This window comes from Symphodus melops, assembly GCF_947650265.1.
Source record: "Symphodus melops genome assembly, chromosome: 8".
In the NCBI taxonomy this organism is placed as follows: domain Eukaryota; kingdom Metazoa; phylum Chordata; class Actinopteri; order Labriformes; family Labridae; genus Symphodus; species Symphodus melops.
In genome coordinates, this window is record NC_136698.1 from 17,859,173 (window position 1) to 17,874,465 (window position 15,293).

Sequence of the window (15,293 nt, forward strand, 5' to 3'; positions counted from 1 at the left end):
TCCTTAGACTTAAGTGAGTTTCACTTACCTGTGGTCCTCGTCTCAAGTCTACTGCTGTGGGCTTTGGTGCCTGTGTTCGACTTATTGGCTCCCAGAGAGCCACTTCTTACAGCCTCACTGGGAGAGTTCGCTCCACTATGAGGAGAAGAATCTGGAGAGCTGCTGGCTGCTGAGAACTTCTTACTGTCAACTTCCAAACTAGAAACGACAGAAATTTAAGCAAAAGAGGGAAAGAAAAAGGCTCAGACTCATAGTTTAAGAAAGATTCAATAGATAGATACTTTATTGATCCGGAGGGAAATTCAACTCGTGGTGTGAGATGAGAAAAGATCTCGTCTAAAGTGAACTGTGGACTGGGATCAGCTGTAAACCATCTCTTCCAAACAAAACATTCATGAAAGAAGAACGCACCGCACAGATTTGAATGTTTTTTTTTTGTTTTTTTTTTAACGGCTGTAAAATAAAAATAAAGTTACAAACAGGAAAGTGTGAGAAGACAGATGCATAGATAACGTTTAGAGGCTTTCTACATACATAGATATACAGCTGTGGCTAAAAAAACAACAACAACAAAAAAACTACAAATCCCAGTTGCATCCAACAAAGTAGCTTGAGTTACGAGAACTTGAAATGGACTAAGGCAGCATAACCCTGCTGACAGAGGCCCAGAGTATGAATGGATGTATTGTGCTGCTCAGAGATCAAGGTCGATGTCTTAAGGGATCAGATCTCACTTTACCATTTAGGGAATAAGACAGCAGCATCTTTTATCCAAGGATAACAGTCAGACATAATAAAATATCCAAATACAACAGAAAAGCTATTATCTCAACGCTTAACCAGCTGGCCGTCAACTGCAGAGGAAGAGACATGAATAAAGTATGTAACACAGTTACAGGATCAGTGATACACTTAGTCATCCCTGTTCAAAAACAACAACAATCAGCTTTATTTATGGAGCTTACACTCGATCTAAATGTCTCGTCTTTCCTCGGGAAGATACACAAGCTCCACAAAGTGGGAGGAATCTGCCACCTGGGCTTCAGAGTACCATTAGACCTCTCAAATGTCAATACTGGGCACAGAGAGGAAGAAGAGAACAGAACAAAAAAACTCTATCCTTTCCTTTGGCAGCAAGCCCGAGCTGTGGGGAAGCTGGCTGACCCGACAACCCCCCCCCCCCCCCCCCGCAGGCCCCCCAACACAAGACAGCTAGTGTGGGGTTTTTTTTCTCCCCCCCTTGGACACTTCCTGCGCTGAGCACTACACCACTGCTTTAAACCCTCAGGCCTTCAACAGAACAGCAAGCCACAAGTCTGTTTGGACTGGCAGCCTTGAGAAGGACTCTGTAAGCATGCCTGAGGTATTTGTCATGCCCAGATGCATCAACCTCAGGGTTAAAACCGTTTATACTAAGTGGAGGTTTTGGAGAGGTTGGAACAGCAACAACTAAGGAGATCTCATTTATCTCAAAATGCACTTTTCACTTTTAGTTTAAGCTTGGAAGTACTGACAGGAAAAACTGTTTGGCTTAATGGGCTCATTTAAAATACAACTTTAAATAGATTCAATTGGCTTCAATTACAAACATTAAGCGTCCAACAGATAAACTACAGGATCGACACCACCATGAGAGCCTCCTCCTCCTCCTCCCCCCCCCCCCCCCCCCCCCCCGAGTACCTATTGATAGTAGTTTGCTGAAGATGATACCTTTGTTGAAAGGTCTCCCCTGAGCTGTCGTTGTGGTGGACACTCCTGGCCTGGCTGTGGGCAGAGCTTTTATCTGAGCCCCTCTTCCTGGAGTCAGACGATACAGCGTCAGAGGGAGGCGAGCAGGAGCTCCTCTGCTCTCCCACCAAGGTGGCATCACTCTGGTCTGATGCTGTGCCTGTGGACCATTTAAGACGTTTATATAATTTCAAAGAAGCATGACCATATATAGAACATTTCTGCATTTCTTTAAAAAAAAAAAAAAAACACATTACAGATCTGATTACAAATACATCATCTGTCATACCGACAGGGAATATTTAGATTTGAAGCTTTACCTCTTTTTTTGGCGGAGTGCTTAGAGACGGGTGAGGAGACAGAGGAAAGGTGTGGCGAGTGATTCGATGAGTGGAAGGATGAATGGTTGGAACTGATGCCTCCCGTGTTTTTTTCATAAGGAGACCTCCTCATCAGCTCCTCGAAATGAGGGTTCACACTAGCAGAGAAAAACATCTTCAGTAACAGAACCCGTCGGCCCACGTGAAACAAACAAGACGATGGGACGATATTGATGGGTCAATCTGTGTGAGGGGGATCGCTGTAAGAGGCTTCTTGAACTCTCTATTTGTGTGACATGAACGCCACCCAGTGGCTGCTTTTAACACTGAGCTTTGTGAGTGTACGTACCTGTGTGAATTGGAGCCTCTTTTCAACTGGCCACTGTGTCCGCTGCTGTGTGATGATGACACAAAGTCATCTTCATAGGCCGCTGCATCTACAGAGCCATTTCCAAGCTGCAGTGGCTGGGCAGAGGGAGAAGTCCTCTCAGAGTTCCTCCCCATCACTGAAGGACAAGAAGAACAGAGACGAGTCAACTATTTAAGATCTCAACTCGGACTTGGAACTTCAGATAATTCAAATAACGATGCATAAATATTTACTAAGCATTAATAAATCACATTCTCACTATATCCTTTTTTATCACTTATCTTCCATCATTTTTAAAACTCATCTCAAACCAGCATGAGACTCTGTTCCTGTTTTTACCCTGTTATTGTTTTACGCTCTTCTTTCTCATGTATGTATAGCGCTTTGTCCCAGCTATGGCCATTTAAAGTGCTATAATAAATAATAAAATAAATAATAAAGTTGAGTTGAGAAAATGTACACTGAAAGACAGAAAACAAACGTCTGGATTTTTCTTTAAATCTGTGTCATGTCTAAGCTTCACCTCTGCCTCAGTACTCCCAATTAAAAACTCCATTGATCTATTTTCCCTAGGTGGAAAGGTCCTCATATGTGAACTTACCGTGAGCGTGGCTTTGAAGGTTTTTGGTGTAAATATTGATGACACTAAGAGGGCTCCCTTTGTTCAGCTCCTCCCAGGCTGCTTTGCTGCCCTCGTGATGCGCAAACGGCGAGCTGAGGGCCAAGCATCTCGCTGCCTCCCTCTGAAACTCCGATATCCGCTGGAAATCCTTTCTTTGAGCCGCGCAGTAGTCCGCTGCTGCCGCACGATCTGTGGCTTTGTTGGAGGGGCGAGGAGGGCTGGTCTCATCCTCCGAAAAACTTCCTTCACTCAGAAGAGGACCCTCGCTGATGGAACCTGCGCTGGAGTCATGAAGGTCTGTCCCATTCTTATCCTCCATCAAACCATATCCTCTCCTTTGTGCCGTTTTATCCTTTCTCTCCACCTCCTCGAAGCCGTTCACGAGCTTCCTCCTGTTGTGTGTGTAACTGTTAAGACTTGGCCCTGTAAAATCAGCTGATGCTGCGTGTGCTTTCGTCGGATTGGTACGTGCACCCATTGTTTGTTTCTGTCCCCCAAAGGTGTGCAGATCGCCTGCTCCCGGAAAGACGGCGCCGTCATATGAACTGTGACCTGTGCTCGCCGAAATCCTCTGAAACCTCAACCCAACGTCTATATTTTCTGTGGCAGTTGTTTCCGCCCAGCGTCTCTCATCACCATAAGCCGCAGACGGCCTAAGGGCCAGAACTGTGTCACCTTCCATTGAAGTCGCTGCGCCGTAGTTGATCCCCTCGCCAGCGAGCTTTCTCGCTTCGCTCTCTATGCGGTGGGAGAGGGACGCAGCTGTGGCCTTGAGGGCCTCAATGCGCGACAACTTGGACCGTGGCCTGTTGACGGGAGCTGTGGCCGGTCGTTGGGTGGGCTGTCTGTCACTGGCTGCCACGGCCGACTCCAGCCTGAGAAGCTGAGAGAGGAGAGGGTCGGCGAAAGGAATATGCAGACGACTGCTGCTGGGGCCAGTGTTAGGATTCAAGTAGTCAGGCTGAAGCAAAGACCCAACTCCGACATCCAGATCAGTCCTGCAAGAAGGAGAGCAACAAAGGAGACGTTAAGTAAGGAATGAAAGAGAGGCAGTCGGACAGTTAGACCAGATCTGTCTTCAAAAGAAGCATGCACACCTTTCCATTCTTTTAAAAGAACAGCTATAGATAAAGAAGTGTCAAAAGACAAAATGCTTGTCAAGATTTAACACTGTATTTGTTTGTAACATCACATGTTCACATGATGGTTACACTATCTATAACCAGTGACTATAAACACAGAGATACTTGCTATATTTCTTTGACATTTTAGGTCCTTATCTTAGTTTCCAGTCAGTTCCCTTAAATGTTCTTTCAAGCATCTAAACCAAATTCTGGGCTTTTAGGGCTTCGGGGGCATTTAGAAAGGCTGTTCATAAAAAAAAAAAAGAGAAAAAAAAAAGAAAAAAAAGAAGAGTCCAGGAATAGATTGTTTCTGTGTTTGCTACAGTCAGGGGATTTCTTAGTAATTATCGGTCAAGTGATGTTTCCAGGAGGAGGAACAGTGATGTGTGAACTGTGCCGAGGTGTTTATAGGGCGTGTGTTTACCTGAACAAAGGAGGAGCTGGCTGATCATTCGAAGATCGGTCACTGCTTGAAGGACTTTGTGGGGCCTCGAGCCTTTTGTTTTCTTTGTCCGACTCTCCCGAGGGCTGGTACATCGGTCTCTGTGGCCACACAGACATGAACACGTTAATTGTATCAAAGCTTCAATATCCTTTAATGAAGGGATGACTTTGTTTTACAGGTATGGACATTACCATTTGACTAGCTGGAGCAGCGGGTAGCGTTTGTGTGGCCTCCTCGCCCAGTTGCACGTCTTCCATCAGCTTGTTGTAGGTCTCCTGTAGTCGCTGTTGTACAGAGGCCACGGGTACTTCACTGGAAAGGCCCACTGTTTTGGCTGCTTCTCTTTGTTTCCTGTAGAGCTCCTGCAGCCTCTGGTTTCTCCTCTCAGCTTCCTCCCTCAGTGCCCGCTTCTCTTCTGCCTGACGCCTCTTTCGCTCCTCCTGTTGCTTTAAAATATACTGGCGGACCGCGTCTGCGTCGTAGTGTCGCTTTTTGTGCGCCGCGTCAGCCGAGTGAGAAGTGTGAGGTCTGTGCGCAGAGGGGCTCGCGCTGCGGCATCCTCTCGAGTGGGAACCGCTCACAGCAGTCGCCCAAGCAGAGACTGGAGTTCTTGTTTGTGGCACTGATCCCCCCCGGCCTCTTCCACCACCGCGTCCACCCCGGGATCTCTGCCGGGCCCTCTCCTCCCTCTCAGCTTCTCGGCACTCCAGCTGAAGGTCATCAAGTATCCCCTGAATGTCAGCTGACAACAGCTCTGCACCAGCAACCTCTGTGGCCCTGTCTCGATCTGCCGGCGAGGGGGTGGAGCGTTTTTTGGGTTGCCCCTGGATGCCATTATGAGGCCTTTCTCTGCTGCTTGGGCAAGACCTTGATTTTTCTTCCGAGCGCGGGTCTGAACTGGAGCGGGGACGCGAGGCTGATGGACAAGTGAAAAGAGTTGTAGACAATCAGTGTAAACATGACAAGGGTTCACGTATTAGTTGAAAATAAAGTAAAGTGTAATTCATTTTTCATACATCTACAAAGCAAGTGTGTACAGGAGGGTGGCACGTTGTATTGATTCAGGGATGATATTGGAATTGTGCCCATGAAAATGAACTTCACTTCACGGTTAGCTGTGTTTTCAATACTTTCAATGTGCTTCTCTTCTTACTGGGGTAGATCACCATGGCAACGTATAATGAACCTGATGCTCAGGACAAGAGATCAAGTGTGAAACTCTGCACAGTGCCTACTGACCAATCACATTTCGTCATCGTGGAGCTCTGAGAGAGGGGAGAAGGACAGCTTTTTTTGATTTAACGTACATGTCTAACTTAATTAGCCTAAAGTTACTGAAGATTCTTTTTACTGATTTTAACCTTCCACAGAGACCTTGCAGCTGTGCTTGTAAGAGGACTTTAAAAGATATTTTCATTTTCATTAGCTCCATACTGTTGTGTTTCGTCAGTCGAGGCTGCAGATGAAATATTGCATCAAACTGTCACACAGGCCACATGACACACATCTGTGCCACAAATTATTTTCGAGGGAAGAGACAGGAGTCACCGTAATACACTCAGAACTGAGGTGCAGAGACGATGGCAAAGACATAGAATAATAATAATAATAAGCCTTGATTAGTACAGGCAGTAAGTTTTTCCTTTTTTCTGCAGCTGTCGATTAGTCTGTAGAAGTCTATATGTTTAAGTTCTTTAAAAATGTTAGATTTAGATTATTGTTATGTCCATCCATCTTCTGCCACTTATCCGGGGCCGGGTCGCGGGGGCAGCAGTCTAAGCAGAGACGCCCAGGCACTTCCTCCAGCGTGTCCTGTGTCAACCCCGAGGCCTCTTCCCGGAGGAGGATTATTGTTATATGATTGAGTTATTATTATTATTTGATTCATCTCTTGGTTTTATTTTTGGGTGTGTTTGTGGATAGCTGACTGTCCCATAGGAGCACCTTAGGATGGGACATAAACAGTAATCTCTTTGCAGGGGTACGATGTCGTCTTCCTGTAAACGTGAATGTAACATGTCTTGTGTTAGGGTGACTTTTTGTGGCTGAACTGGCAGCTCATTTTGGAAATGATAAGAGGGTTAAAGAGTTAGTGGCACAGTGCAGCTCAGAGTCCAGATACAGTACTTTGATGTTAGTGTAACTCATCAGCTGCACAGGGAGGTCAGTTTATATTTCCAAAGGCAAATTCAGCGTACAGTTCCACATTGTCACAAATGTTAGATGACATGTAAATATGTGCAAACAAGTGCCTGCCGAAGATAAAGCACTCGACCCAGACAGAGAACACAGACTAAATGAGGCCTGGAGGCATGGCAACTCTAATCTGGGACAAACTGAAAATTCCTGTCTAGATTTTACAGTGTCTAATCCAGATTGTGTTTCTTCTGAACAGAGCTGCAGTGAGTCTCCCTCCGCCCCCCCCCTCCCCTCCCCTCCCCCAAAATGAGCGTAAATGCAGCCTGCACTGGGGGCAACCGCTGGAAATGAGGCCATGTCTCTGTGCATCCAACCAGAACAGCATGTCAATCTCTATTTCTTCCGGTCAGTGATGCCCAGGAAAGAAGCAGCTCACAAAGATACAGTAGGGGTGGATGATGGAAGTGTGCCGTTAGGAGGAACTACAGACAAAGCCTGTGACTATGCGTGTGTGCGTGCGTGCATGCGTGTGTGCAACGAAGCCGCCAAATACTCTTTATTTATTGATATTCTTTGGCTGCCTCTGTTGTCTGTCTCGCTGTCTGACTGCGGGCCTCGGACGTGCAAACACATATCGGTATAATACACACATTTAAGTGAAACATAAGGCCATCACAGTTTATCAGTTCAAAGTTCAACAGCAAAATTAGAAATCAGATGGAAGCAGGAAAGACACGCGTTGAATGTAACAAGAGGGAGGGGGACGTCACCTCATTTACACTTAGGTGATAAAAGTCTTCTCTGACTTGCCACCAGACCTAAATAATGCAAAAGTAGACATGTTTGTCATGGAGCTAACACAATCTGAGTGTCTCTCAACCCTAACAGAAATGTTAGAATAGTGTGTTACAGGTCAGAGCACAGTTACATAGGGCTGGTTAGAAGTATCAGACTCAATAGTCCCACCTGCTCTGTTCAGTCCGTCAGCTGGCTGGGGTCTGTCCTCTCTTAAAGGCTTGGCAACTGGACCCAGTACCATCTTCACAAGCTTCTGTCCCTCTCGCCACGACGCAGGACTTATCACTGCAGAGGAAAAGACAATTTACACCTCAGCATTGCAACTGAATAAAGTTGACGTGTGCATCAGCGATGTGACGCGACCACCTGGAGCAGAGTTCAAGATGAAGGGAGGCATATAGGTCACACATTTACTTTAGAATGTTTCGTTTCTAATTTTAAAATGACTTATGAAAGCAGTAAGGATGTTTGGTGGCAAAGGTGATGACATAAAATAACTTGGTTTTTCCAAATTCCCTGAAATCTATTTTCAGTTCCCCTTCAGTAGAGCTTCATGGTTTCATTTCTCCCTGTGCTTTTCTCTTAGAAATCGTCTGTGGTCTTCAGATCTTTATGAAATGACATGTTGACACGGTCTCTAGTGTACTTTTTTTTGTTTTGTTTTTTTTTTAACTTTGACACTGCTCTGATCACCAGAAGAGAAGTTCCTGGGAATCAAAGTGTACGAGCAGCTGCTTGTGACCGTGTGGATGTGCCAATTGAACCTGGCCACAGATTTCAGAGGGCTATTTATAGAGCTGCACCAGCATGAAACAGAGATCAGGCACACTTGTCAGACAACATACACCGAGTTATTGAGAAACAGATTTTTGTCTTTTACTCAAGACTACATTCTGAACCATCCAATGGATTATCTGACCAAAGCATGAATCACTCTTTTGAATATCTGTACTGACACAGACGTGAAATCCCCTTTTGTTAGGTTTACTTGTTTGTCTCTGAAGCCTCTTGTGAGTGAGGAAGAGAAACGTTTCCCCCAGCTGCCCCGTGTTTGTAAAGCCCATGTTACAGCTCTATGAGGCGTTCATTCCTCACAGTGGCTGTCTGTATGCTACAGGCTCACGACTGTATGTCACACATATTGGACATTTCTTCAGGGATTTAAGACTTAACACGACCTCAGAAGCCAACAATGTATTTGGTCCATGTACTGGAACACACACACACACACTCTTCTTTTGCTTGATAAGGTTTGTATGTATATACAGTTGATATAACGATGCTGTGCGAAGGTTAATAGAAGATAACAGCCATTTAGCAGAAACTATTTTTCTATAAAGCATTTGAGCGCTGTAAAGCAACACCAACATAAGCTTGAATTTAAACCAATGAAAAAAATGTATAAATGTAATAAAAGGATACAGCGAAGTGAAAAACCCTCCTGAGCGCATTGATCGTTGAGCGTTTGAGGCTCCTCGTTTTGGGAACATTTGCACTGACTCATGACAAAATCCTGCCAGACGGTTTCACACACACTTCGATTTCCTACTGTCACGAATACAAACAGATCAGAGGGCGAGCTGGGCATCACGTGACAGAGGATTTTTTTTTTTTTTTACCTGGTTTTGCGTTTAGGTCAGAAGAAGGGGCAGCTCTGTGGACCTTCCTGACCGGCTTGGGAGGCCTCCTCTCTTTGGACCGGTCTGCTCTCTGGTCTCTCATCTGCTGATTCCTGGACCGAGTGGTCTCTGATGAACAGAGGACGAGCGCAGAGAATGAGCCATTGAAAAAAAAAAACTTCAAAAGAGTGATATTAGTAAATGAAATCCTCTGGAGTCGGCTAATTAAAAAAAGACTCCCTTATTAGCGTCATGGCAACGAATCCAGACAAAACCAGAAATACATTTAGAGAAGGTCGTAGGCTTACCAGCAAACTGTCGAGACAGGTCTCTGTAGATTTCTCTGCTGAGGTTATGAAACTCCTCTTCGTTCCAAACTTTCCCATCAGGAGTTCGGATCTTCGTCTCAGTACTGTTGAAACCTGGAGAGTTGAAGGAAGGAATCTGTAAGCTGCAGCATCCTGTTAACTATTTCCAAACTCTCCTACTTTACAATGTGCAGTACATCCTATGTAGATGGTACCTTTGTACACAGGTGCAGGCGGTGCAGCTGCTACTTTCCGTATTTTGGCTGTGGGCATGTTGCTAGTACCGGTGTTGCTGCTCTCCACAGCTGCCATGATGGGCTGCTCCAGATAACCGAGCAGTTTCTCTCTTTCTGCAGCCTCCTCCAGATGTTGCCGCTGCCTGCGAATACGCTCTTTGAGCTTCTCCAGCTTATCATCAGGCTGATGTCGCCTTAAATTCTCCAGCCGCTGGGAAGCGGAGCCAGGGCTGCTGGAGGGGGTGCTGTCCCCTCTGTGATTGGAACCTGGGGCCGGAGCTCCACATGGGTTCGATCCTTGGCTGTCCATTCCCGGTTGTGTTTCGGGAGTTCTGTCCCCCTCGGTCGTCCCTACGCCTGTAAGTCGTGACCGGTTCCCAATAGTCCTCGGCGTAACCAGGGTTGGCTGGTCATTGAGGTAGCGGACCTCTGTGCTCTCCAGAGCCGAGGAGCGTGTGCTGTCCAGGTCCCGGTCTGCCTGTTCGTCCCTGGTGTCTCTCTGATAGACCAGCTGGCTGAGCAGAGGATCGGAGGAAGGAGGAGAGGACGGGTGCGAAGACCCTGGCACCGACTGCAGACTGTAGGCCTCCAGCTGAGAGGAGGGATGTGGTGGAGGGGTGGCCTCTCTGTACACAAAACCAGATTACATGGGATCAGGAAGGAGATCAAGATTTCCCCTTGATTCAAAACACACCGAGGGTGCAGAAGAGCACGTCGACGGCACAGAAGACACGCTGATGTGGCGAACTTGTAAGACGATAGTGTCATGGTTTTTTTAAGGAGCAGATAGAGAGAGACATTTTCATTCCTTTGGTATCATGCTCTTCTCCACCTTTGCAAAGCATGAATGTAGATTAATTATCTACATTCTATTTATTTATGTCTGAGCGTATAAGAAAATGATTTGAGTTCCAAAAACAGTGAACACATTTCGTATAACAGAATCTGAATGTTGTAAAAAAAAAAAGGATGTCAGTTGGACATCATCCATTGAATGTTTAACTGTAACAGCAGCAGGCTTTACACGCACTTGTAAATCAACATAGGTTTCAAAGTCCTCCAATGTCCAGAGTCAGTGCTCAGGATAGCGACATGCATATCAAAGATGCTCGCTATTACCCTGCTGCAAATAAATAATAAGAATCAAGAATATCGTCTTTCGAGGGAGTGTGGGGGGGTAAAAAACACAGAGCACTGTATAGTTGTTGTCCGGATTTCAAACGAATACTCGAGGTAAGCTCTTCAGAAGAGAAACTATGAGAGAGCAGCACTGACACGACAGTAAAGCTGGGAGCAAGAGAGCGAAATCTCTCTTTAAAGCTCTGTGACGATGAGGTGGACTTCTAGTAAAGCGGATATTTATTGTAACAACATAAGCAACCAAAAAAAACAAGAAAACAATAACAGACACTTTTAAGTACTGATTTTGTTGGTTATAAAACCTTTAACATAAAAAACTGTGAATGTGCCGCATACTATCCAGATTAGACATCCCGTTATTCTGTTTCATGGAGTTTTGGCAGTTTGGCTGACAATGCTGGAGTCCTGGACAACCTCGACATCTGAGAGCTTTGCAGCTACGAGCTTTTCAGAAAACATGTCAAGAACATATGGTGCCTGAATAGAAGCGTTGAGAAGCAGAGAGAGTAGGGGAGGAGCTGCTCTTCTGTTGTATCACGACTAAAACAATCAGGTGACACAGGATTTGGCATGTTGTCTCTGCAGAACTTACACACACAAAGCATTAAGATTCAACCTATTTAATCCATCTGTATATCATTTAAATAGTAATAATCATTTTTGCTTTGGTGTGTAAATTGAGGCCGTACCCAGAAGCAGAAAAAAAAAAAGGACTGATGTCTGGTCCTAAAGGTTAAAGCATAAACTCTGATCCAACTGAAGCATCGACCTGGACACAGAAAGTTGAGGATGTTTTGTGTTTAACTTCACATTTTGTACCTGAAGGAGGTCAGCGGTTCTCTGAACTCCACACTGTTGTTCCTGAGGACGTTGCTGTCCTGGGTGGTATTTCTCAGAGGGCTGCGGGAGCTGCTTTTATCCGGACTTTGCTGACTACGCCCCCTGCGCTTGGAAGACCCTCCGCCGTCATCAGCTTGTTGTCCACCTGTAAAAGAAGGAGACGTTTAAAAAGGACACTGTGGTTGGAACAGAATCTAAAGCTAAAGTGAACTATTTTGCAAAACGGAGCTCCACGATGGACAATAACTGACCCCTGTGGCGAACCGATTTCTTCTTGGGAGGGTCCATGACAGACTCCAGCAGAACCCCTGACCCTGGAGTTGCCTCTAGGCGGTTTTCTATGTGCCGCAACTACAGAGAGGGAGAAGAAGCAGACGCCTGAAGTTAATGTGAAAATGAAAGGGAGTCGTCTTTGTAATCATATTTCGTTCTGTATTGCTTTTATGACATGAAAAGCAAAGGCTGACAAAAAAAAAAGTCAGTCAGCAAAAACCGGTGCCAGGTGTACTTACAGCAGCTTTGGACTGGGACAAACTTTTCCATGCAGTTGTCAGCTCTGACAAAGACAACACAAACGTATTTCAACACTTCCTATGACACATACTTATCGTGAATGTCTGAGTATGAATGAGTGACTGATGTAAGTGAAAAGGACAAACACACAACTATATAAAATCCCCAATATATATATTTTTTAAACCAACCTGTGCTCAGGCTGTGATCGGTGAGCTGCTGAGAAGAGCTTTTCAGAGAACCCTCCGTCCTCCGGCTGCTCTTCATCTCTCACCTGCAGCCAAAACAAATGAGGAGCAAATATTAATAATAAGTTCTGACTCAAACGAGATCAACACAAGAAAGTCTTCACCATTGGACCCCTGTCTCATGACATGCCCATTCCCGAGAAAAAATAATCTCCAAGTAGAAATATAAGGCAAGAAGTAATATACATAAAAGATCAAACACTTTTAAACAAGAACAGAGCTCAGACAGAAACATGCTCTGGAGACATAGAGTCTATCTGTAAAGCCGCTAAATGACATAACCAATAACATGTGTGTTCATCGGATTCATTACTAACCAGGCACATTATGAAGGCTTCTCGACACCTTATCATTAAATCAGCCTGCCTTTTAAAACCGGTTTGGCAGCAGCACATTCCTCAAAAGATTTCCATGAGGGACGGCAAGCATTACTGTCACATGTCAGACGTGTAATGTTTACCTAAAACACGTCACCTGTAAGGCCAGAGTAAAGGTTTCTCTGGTCCACTTGGTTGACTACAAAAAAACAGAAGAAGTTTGATGGGTTTGTTTGGATTCAGGAAACGCCGTCCTAACGCTGCAGATCGTTCTAATAAGTGTCGACAACTTTCCCTCAGTTTACTGCTCTGCTGGCAACAGGACAAAACAAGCTTTGAGTTATTCTGAGTTCTCCAGGAGTTATGCATTTTACTCATAACAACGTGACACTGCCTGAGGTGTTAAAAGTCAGGAGAAGGGAGCAAACGGGGGGAAAATTAATTCCCCTCTGCTTCCTCTTGAACAGAATGTTGTCCTCCCAAAATACTTATGACCATAAAACAATGAATAACGTGATGAACTACAATTTCAAGTTAAAACAGTGTGGATTAATTGTTTACAGACAGTAACAGTGTGTTTGATTTTATATGCAAATACACATCTGAGATTTAAATCCAATCTTGATGAAGATGAGCCAATGTCAGCGTAAACAATATGACTTTAGTTAGTAATCAAACTAACATGATCAGGGGATGACCTTGACTAGAAGACACTACCCTACTTTTATCAATGAGGTTTCAACTGAAAAGTCCACAGTCCATTAATGTATGGAACATGAAACTGACCTCCATAACCAAACACTGAAACAGGTTTCAAACAACAGTCTGGATCAAAACATTGTCACAGCTCAAAGGTCCTGAAGTTGGGTCAAAGTGAAGCCCTCAGATTCAGGCATTCAGAGTGCATCAGTGCTATTCACTAAAATGTGTTGAAATGACAAAATGCTCAGCAGGAAGATGATCACATCACTGATCTTTCAGGAATAGAAAAGTCTGTGTCGGGTTAGCGTTAAGTGACATAATCGTGATGTCCCCGCATGCACTGTGGTTGATTTCCATGAAAGCAAACACAACACACGTCAAAGTCAAGACAATAAACACCAACAGCAGCGACCGGTGTTTTCACGTATCACTACAGGAACACACGGTCACCAACACTAAGGTCACCACTACCGCAAAGAAAGCAAAGAAACGCCCAAACCATAAGAAGGAGGAAGACAACACCATCCTAGACACAAACTTTCATCTCACATCGTTCTGAGTTTACCTGGCATCGCATCTCTGTCACATAACTGTTGAAATGACTTTTTCCATTCAACGGCGTCATATTTATTGTACTATATATGGTTACACCTCGAGAGTCTGAAACACGAGGATTCACACTACAAGAACAATGTCTTATATTCAAACACTAACTGTGGCTGGTCTTTACAAAAAAGAAAAGACAAGGTAAAGCAACATTCAAAGACAAGTTGAGTCAATGATGAAGGACCAGTGTGAGAGATACACCGTTAGTCTCTGATTATCATCCAGGAAATACACTAAACACAACCTATAGTTCCGTTTATCTACTTTCAGGTATGAACTCTAAAAACACAGTTTTTATTGTTTCAGCTAAGATATTAACATTGACAATACATGCAGTCATTATTTTAACTTTCCTCGTACAGTCGTTTTAAATCTAAAATAATGTCATCACCTTGTTCTATCATGTATATGAGGGGGATTTATGATGAAACGTCTTGGCTCCAGAGAGTAGTCGGTGCCGCTAACTAAAGAGAGTTTATGTTCGGCTAGCTGACAGGAAAGTCTCCACTTCTCTCTGCTTCATACTTTTTTTAAAACTCACATTAAATTTACCTTGAGAGGAACGATCCTATGTGTTTAGATATCCACATGAATCCTGATGTCTTGGTGATAGATAAAAATCCAAACTTGTCCAGACTTCTCCTTCAGTTCCCACCAGCTGTCTGTTTGCTAACGTTAGCCGGCTAACGTTAGCAAACCGATGTTAGCTAGTAGTTGAGCCAACTAAGCTAGCAACTTTTTCTAGCGGCATGCACTCATTGTTTCTAATTCTATATCTTTACAAGCAACGCGATGTGACGACCAGCTGTGAGATTCACAGAAAGAAATGTCACTACCCGCCTCTAAGGTTTCTTTCCCGGGTTACTATGTTGATGTTGCTCAACGGTGGGTGAAACTAGAGTATCCAAGACGGGTAGATAACGCTAACTGAGACCGAAATATCGCGAGAGCTGGAGCACGTCAAAAATGTTGGGACCGTTTGGTTTGAACGCTTTACCATACAGTCAGTGGATTTCACACATCATCTGAATGATACTGATATAAATACTTGTTGTTATCAACAAGGGCCAACAGAATTAATCTATGCCTATCCTTTATAAAGATGTGAACCCGTAGTAAACATACGTTTGTTCGTCCAGTCCCCTTGATGAAAAGTCATAAAAATACACAAAGGAGACTACTTGCTATTAAAAGTATTGTTAATCCGTGCTAACGTTT

General features: G+C 44.4%; 1 protein-coding gene across 2 annotated transcripts in view; it reads right to left on the reverse strand.

Annotated features, from left to right (window-relative positions):
* cep350 (centrosomal protein 350) overlaps positions 1 to 15,029 on the reverse strand; it is a 32,966-nt gene extending 17,937 nt beyond the window's left edge. The window contains exons 1-16 of one of the 2 annotated variants that reach the window (XM_079349990.1): positions 14,628 to 15,029; positions 12,394 to 12,476; positions 12,202 to 12,245; positions 11,941 to 12,040; positions 11,669 to 11,834; positions 9,689 to 10,335; positions 9,474 to 9,587; positions 9,166 to 9,294; positions 7,715 to 7,831; positions 4,801 to 5,525; positions 4,589 to 4,707; positions 3,020 to 4,038; positions 2,398 to 2,554; positions 2,049 to 2,206; positions 1,711 to 1,888; positions 29 to 198 (exon numbers count right to left, since the gene is read on the reverse strand). In XM_079349990.1, coding sequence (XP_079206116.1) covers positions 29 to 198; positions 1,711 to 1,888; positions 2,049 to 2,206; positions 2,398 to 2,554; positions 3,020 to 4,038; positions 4,589 to 4,707; positions 4,801 to 5,525; positions 7,715 to 7,831; positions 9,166 to 9,294; positions 9,474 to 9,587; positions 9,689 to 10,335; positions 11,669 to 11,834; positions 11,941 to 12,040; positions 12,202 to 12,245; positions 12,394 to 12,469 — 3,919 coding nt within the window. In that variant the 5' untranslated portion in view covers positions 12,470 to 12,476; positions 14,628 to 15,029. Of the gene's footprint in view, positions 1 to 28; positions 199 to 1,710; positions 1,889 to 2,048; positions 2,207 to 2,397; positions 2,555 to 3,019; positions 4,039 to 4,588; positions 4,708 to 4,800; positions 5,526 to 7,714; positions 7,832 to 9,165; positions 9,295 to 9,473; positions 9,588 to 9,688; positions 10,336 to 11,668; positions 11,835 to 11,940; positions 12,041 to 12,201; positions 12,246 to 12,393; positions 12,477 to 14,616 lie in introns of both variants that reach the window. The other variant, XM_079349991.1, reaches the window with a different exon arrangement.
* Positions 15,030 to 15,293: the final 264 nt, after the last annotated feature.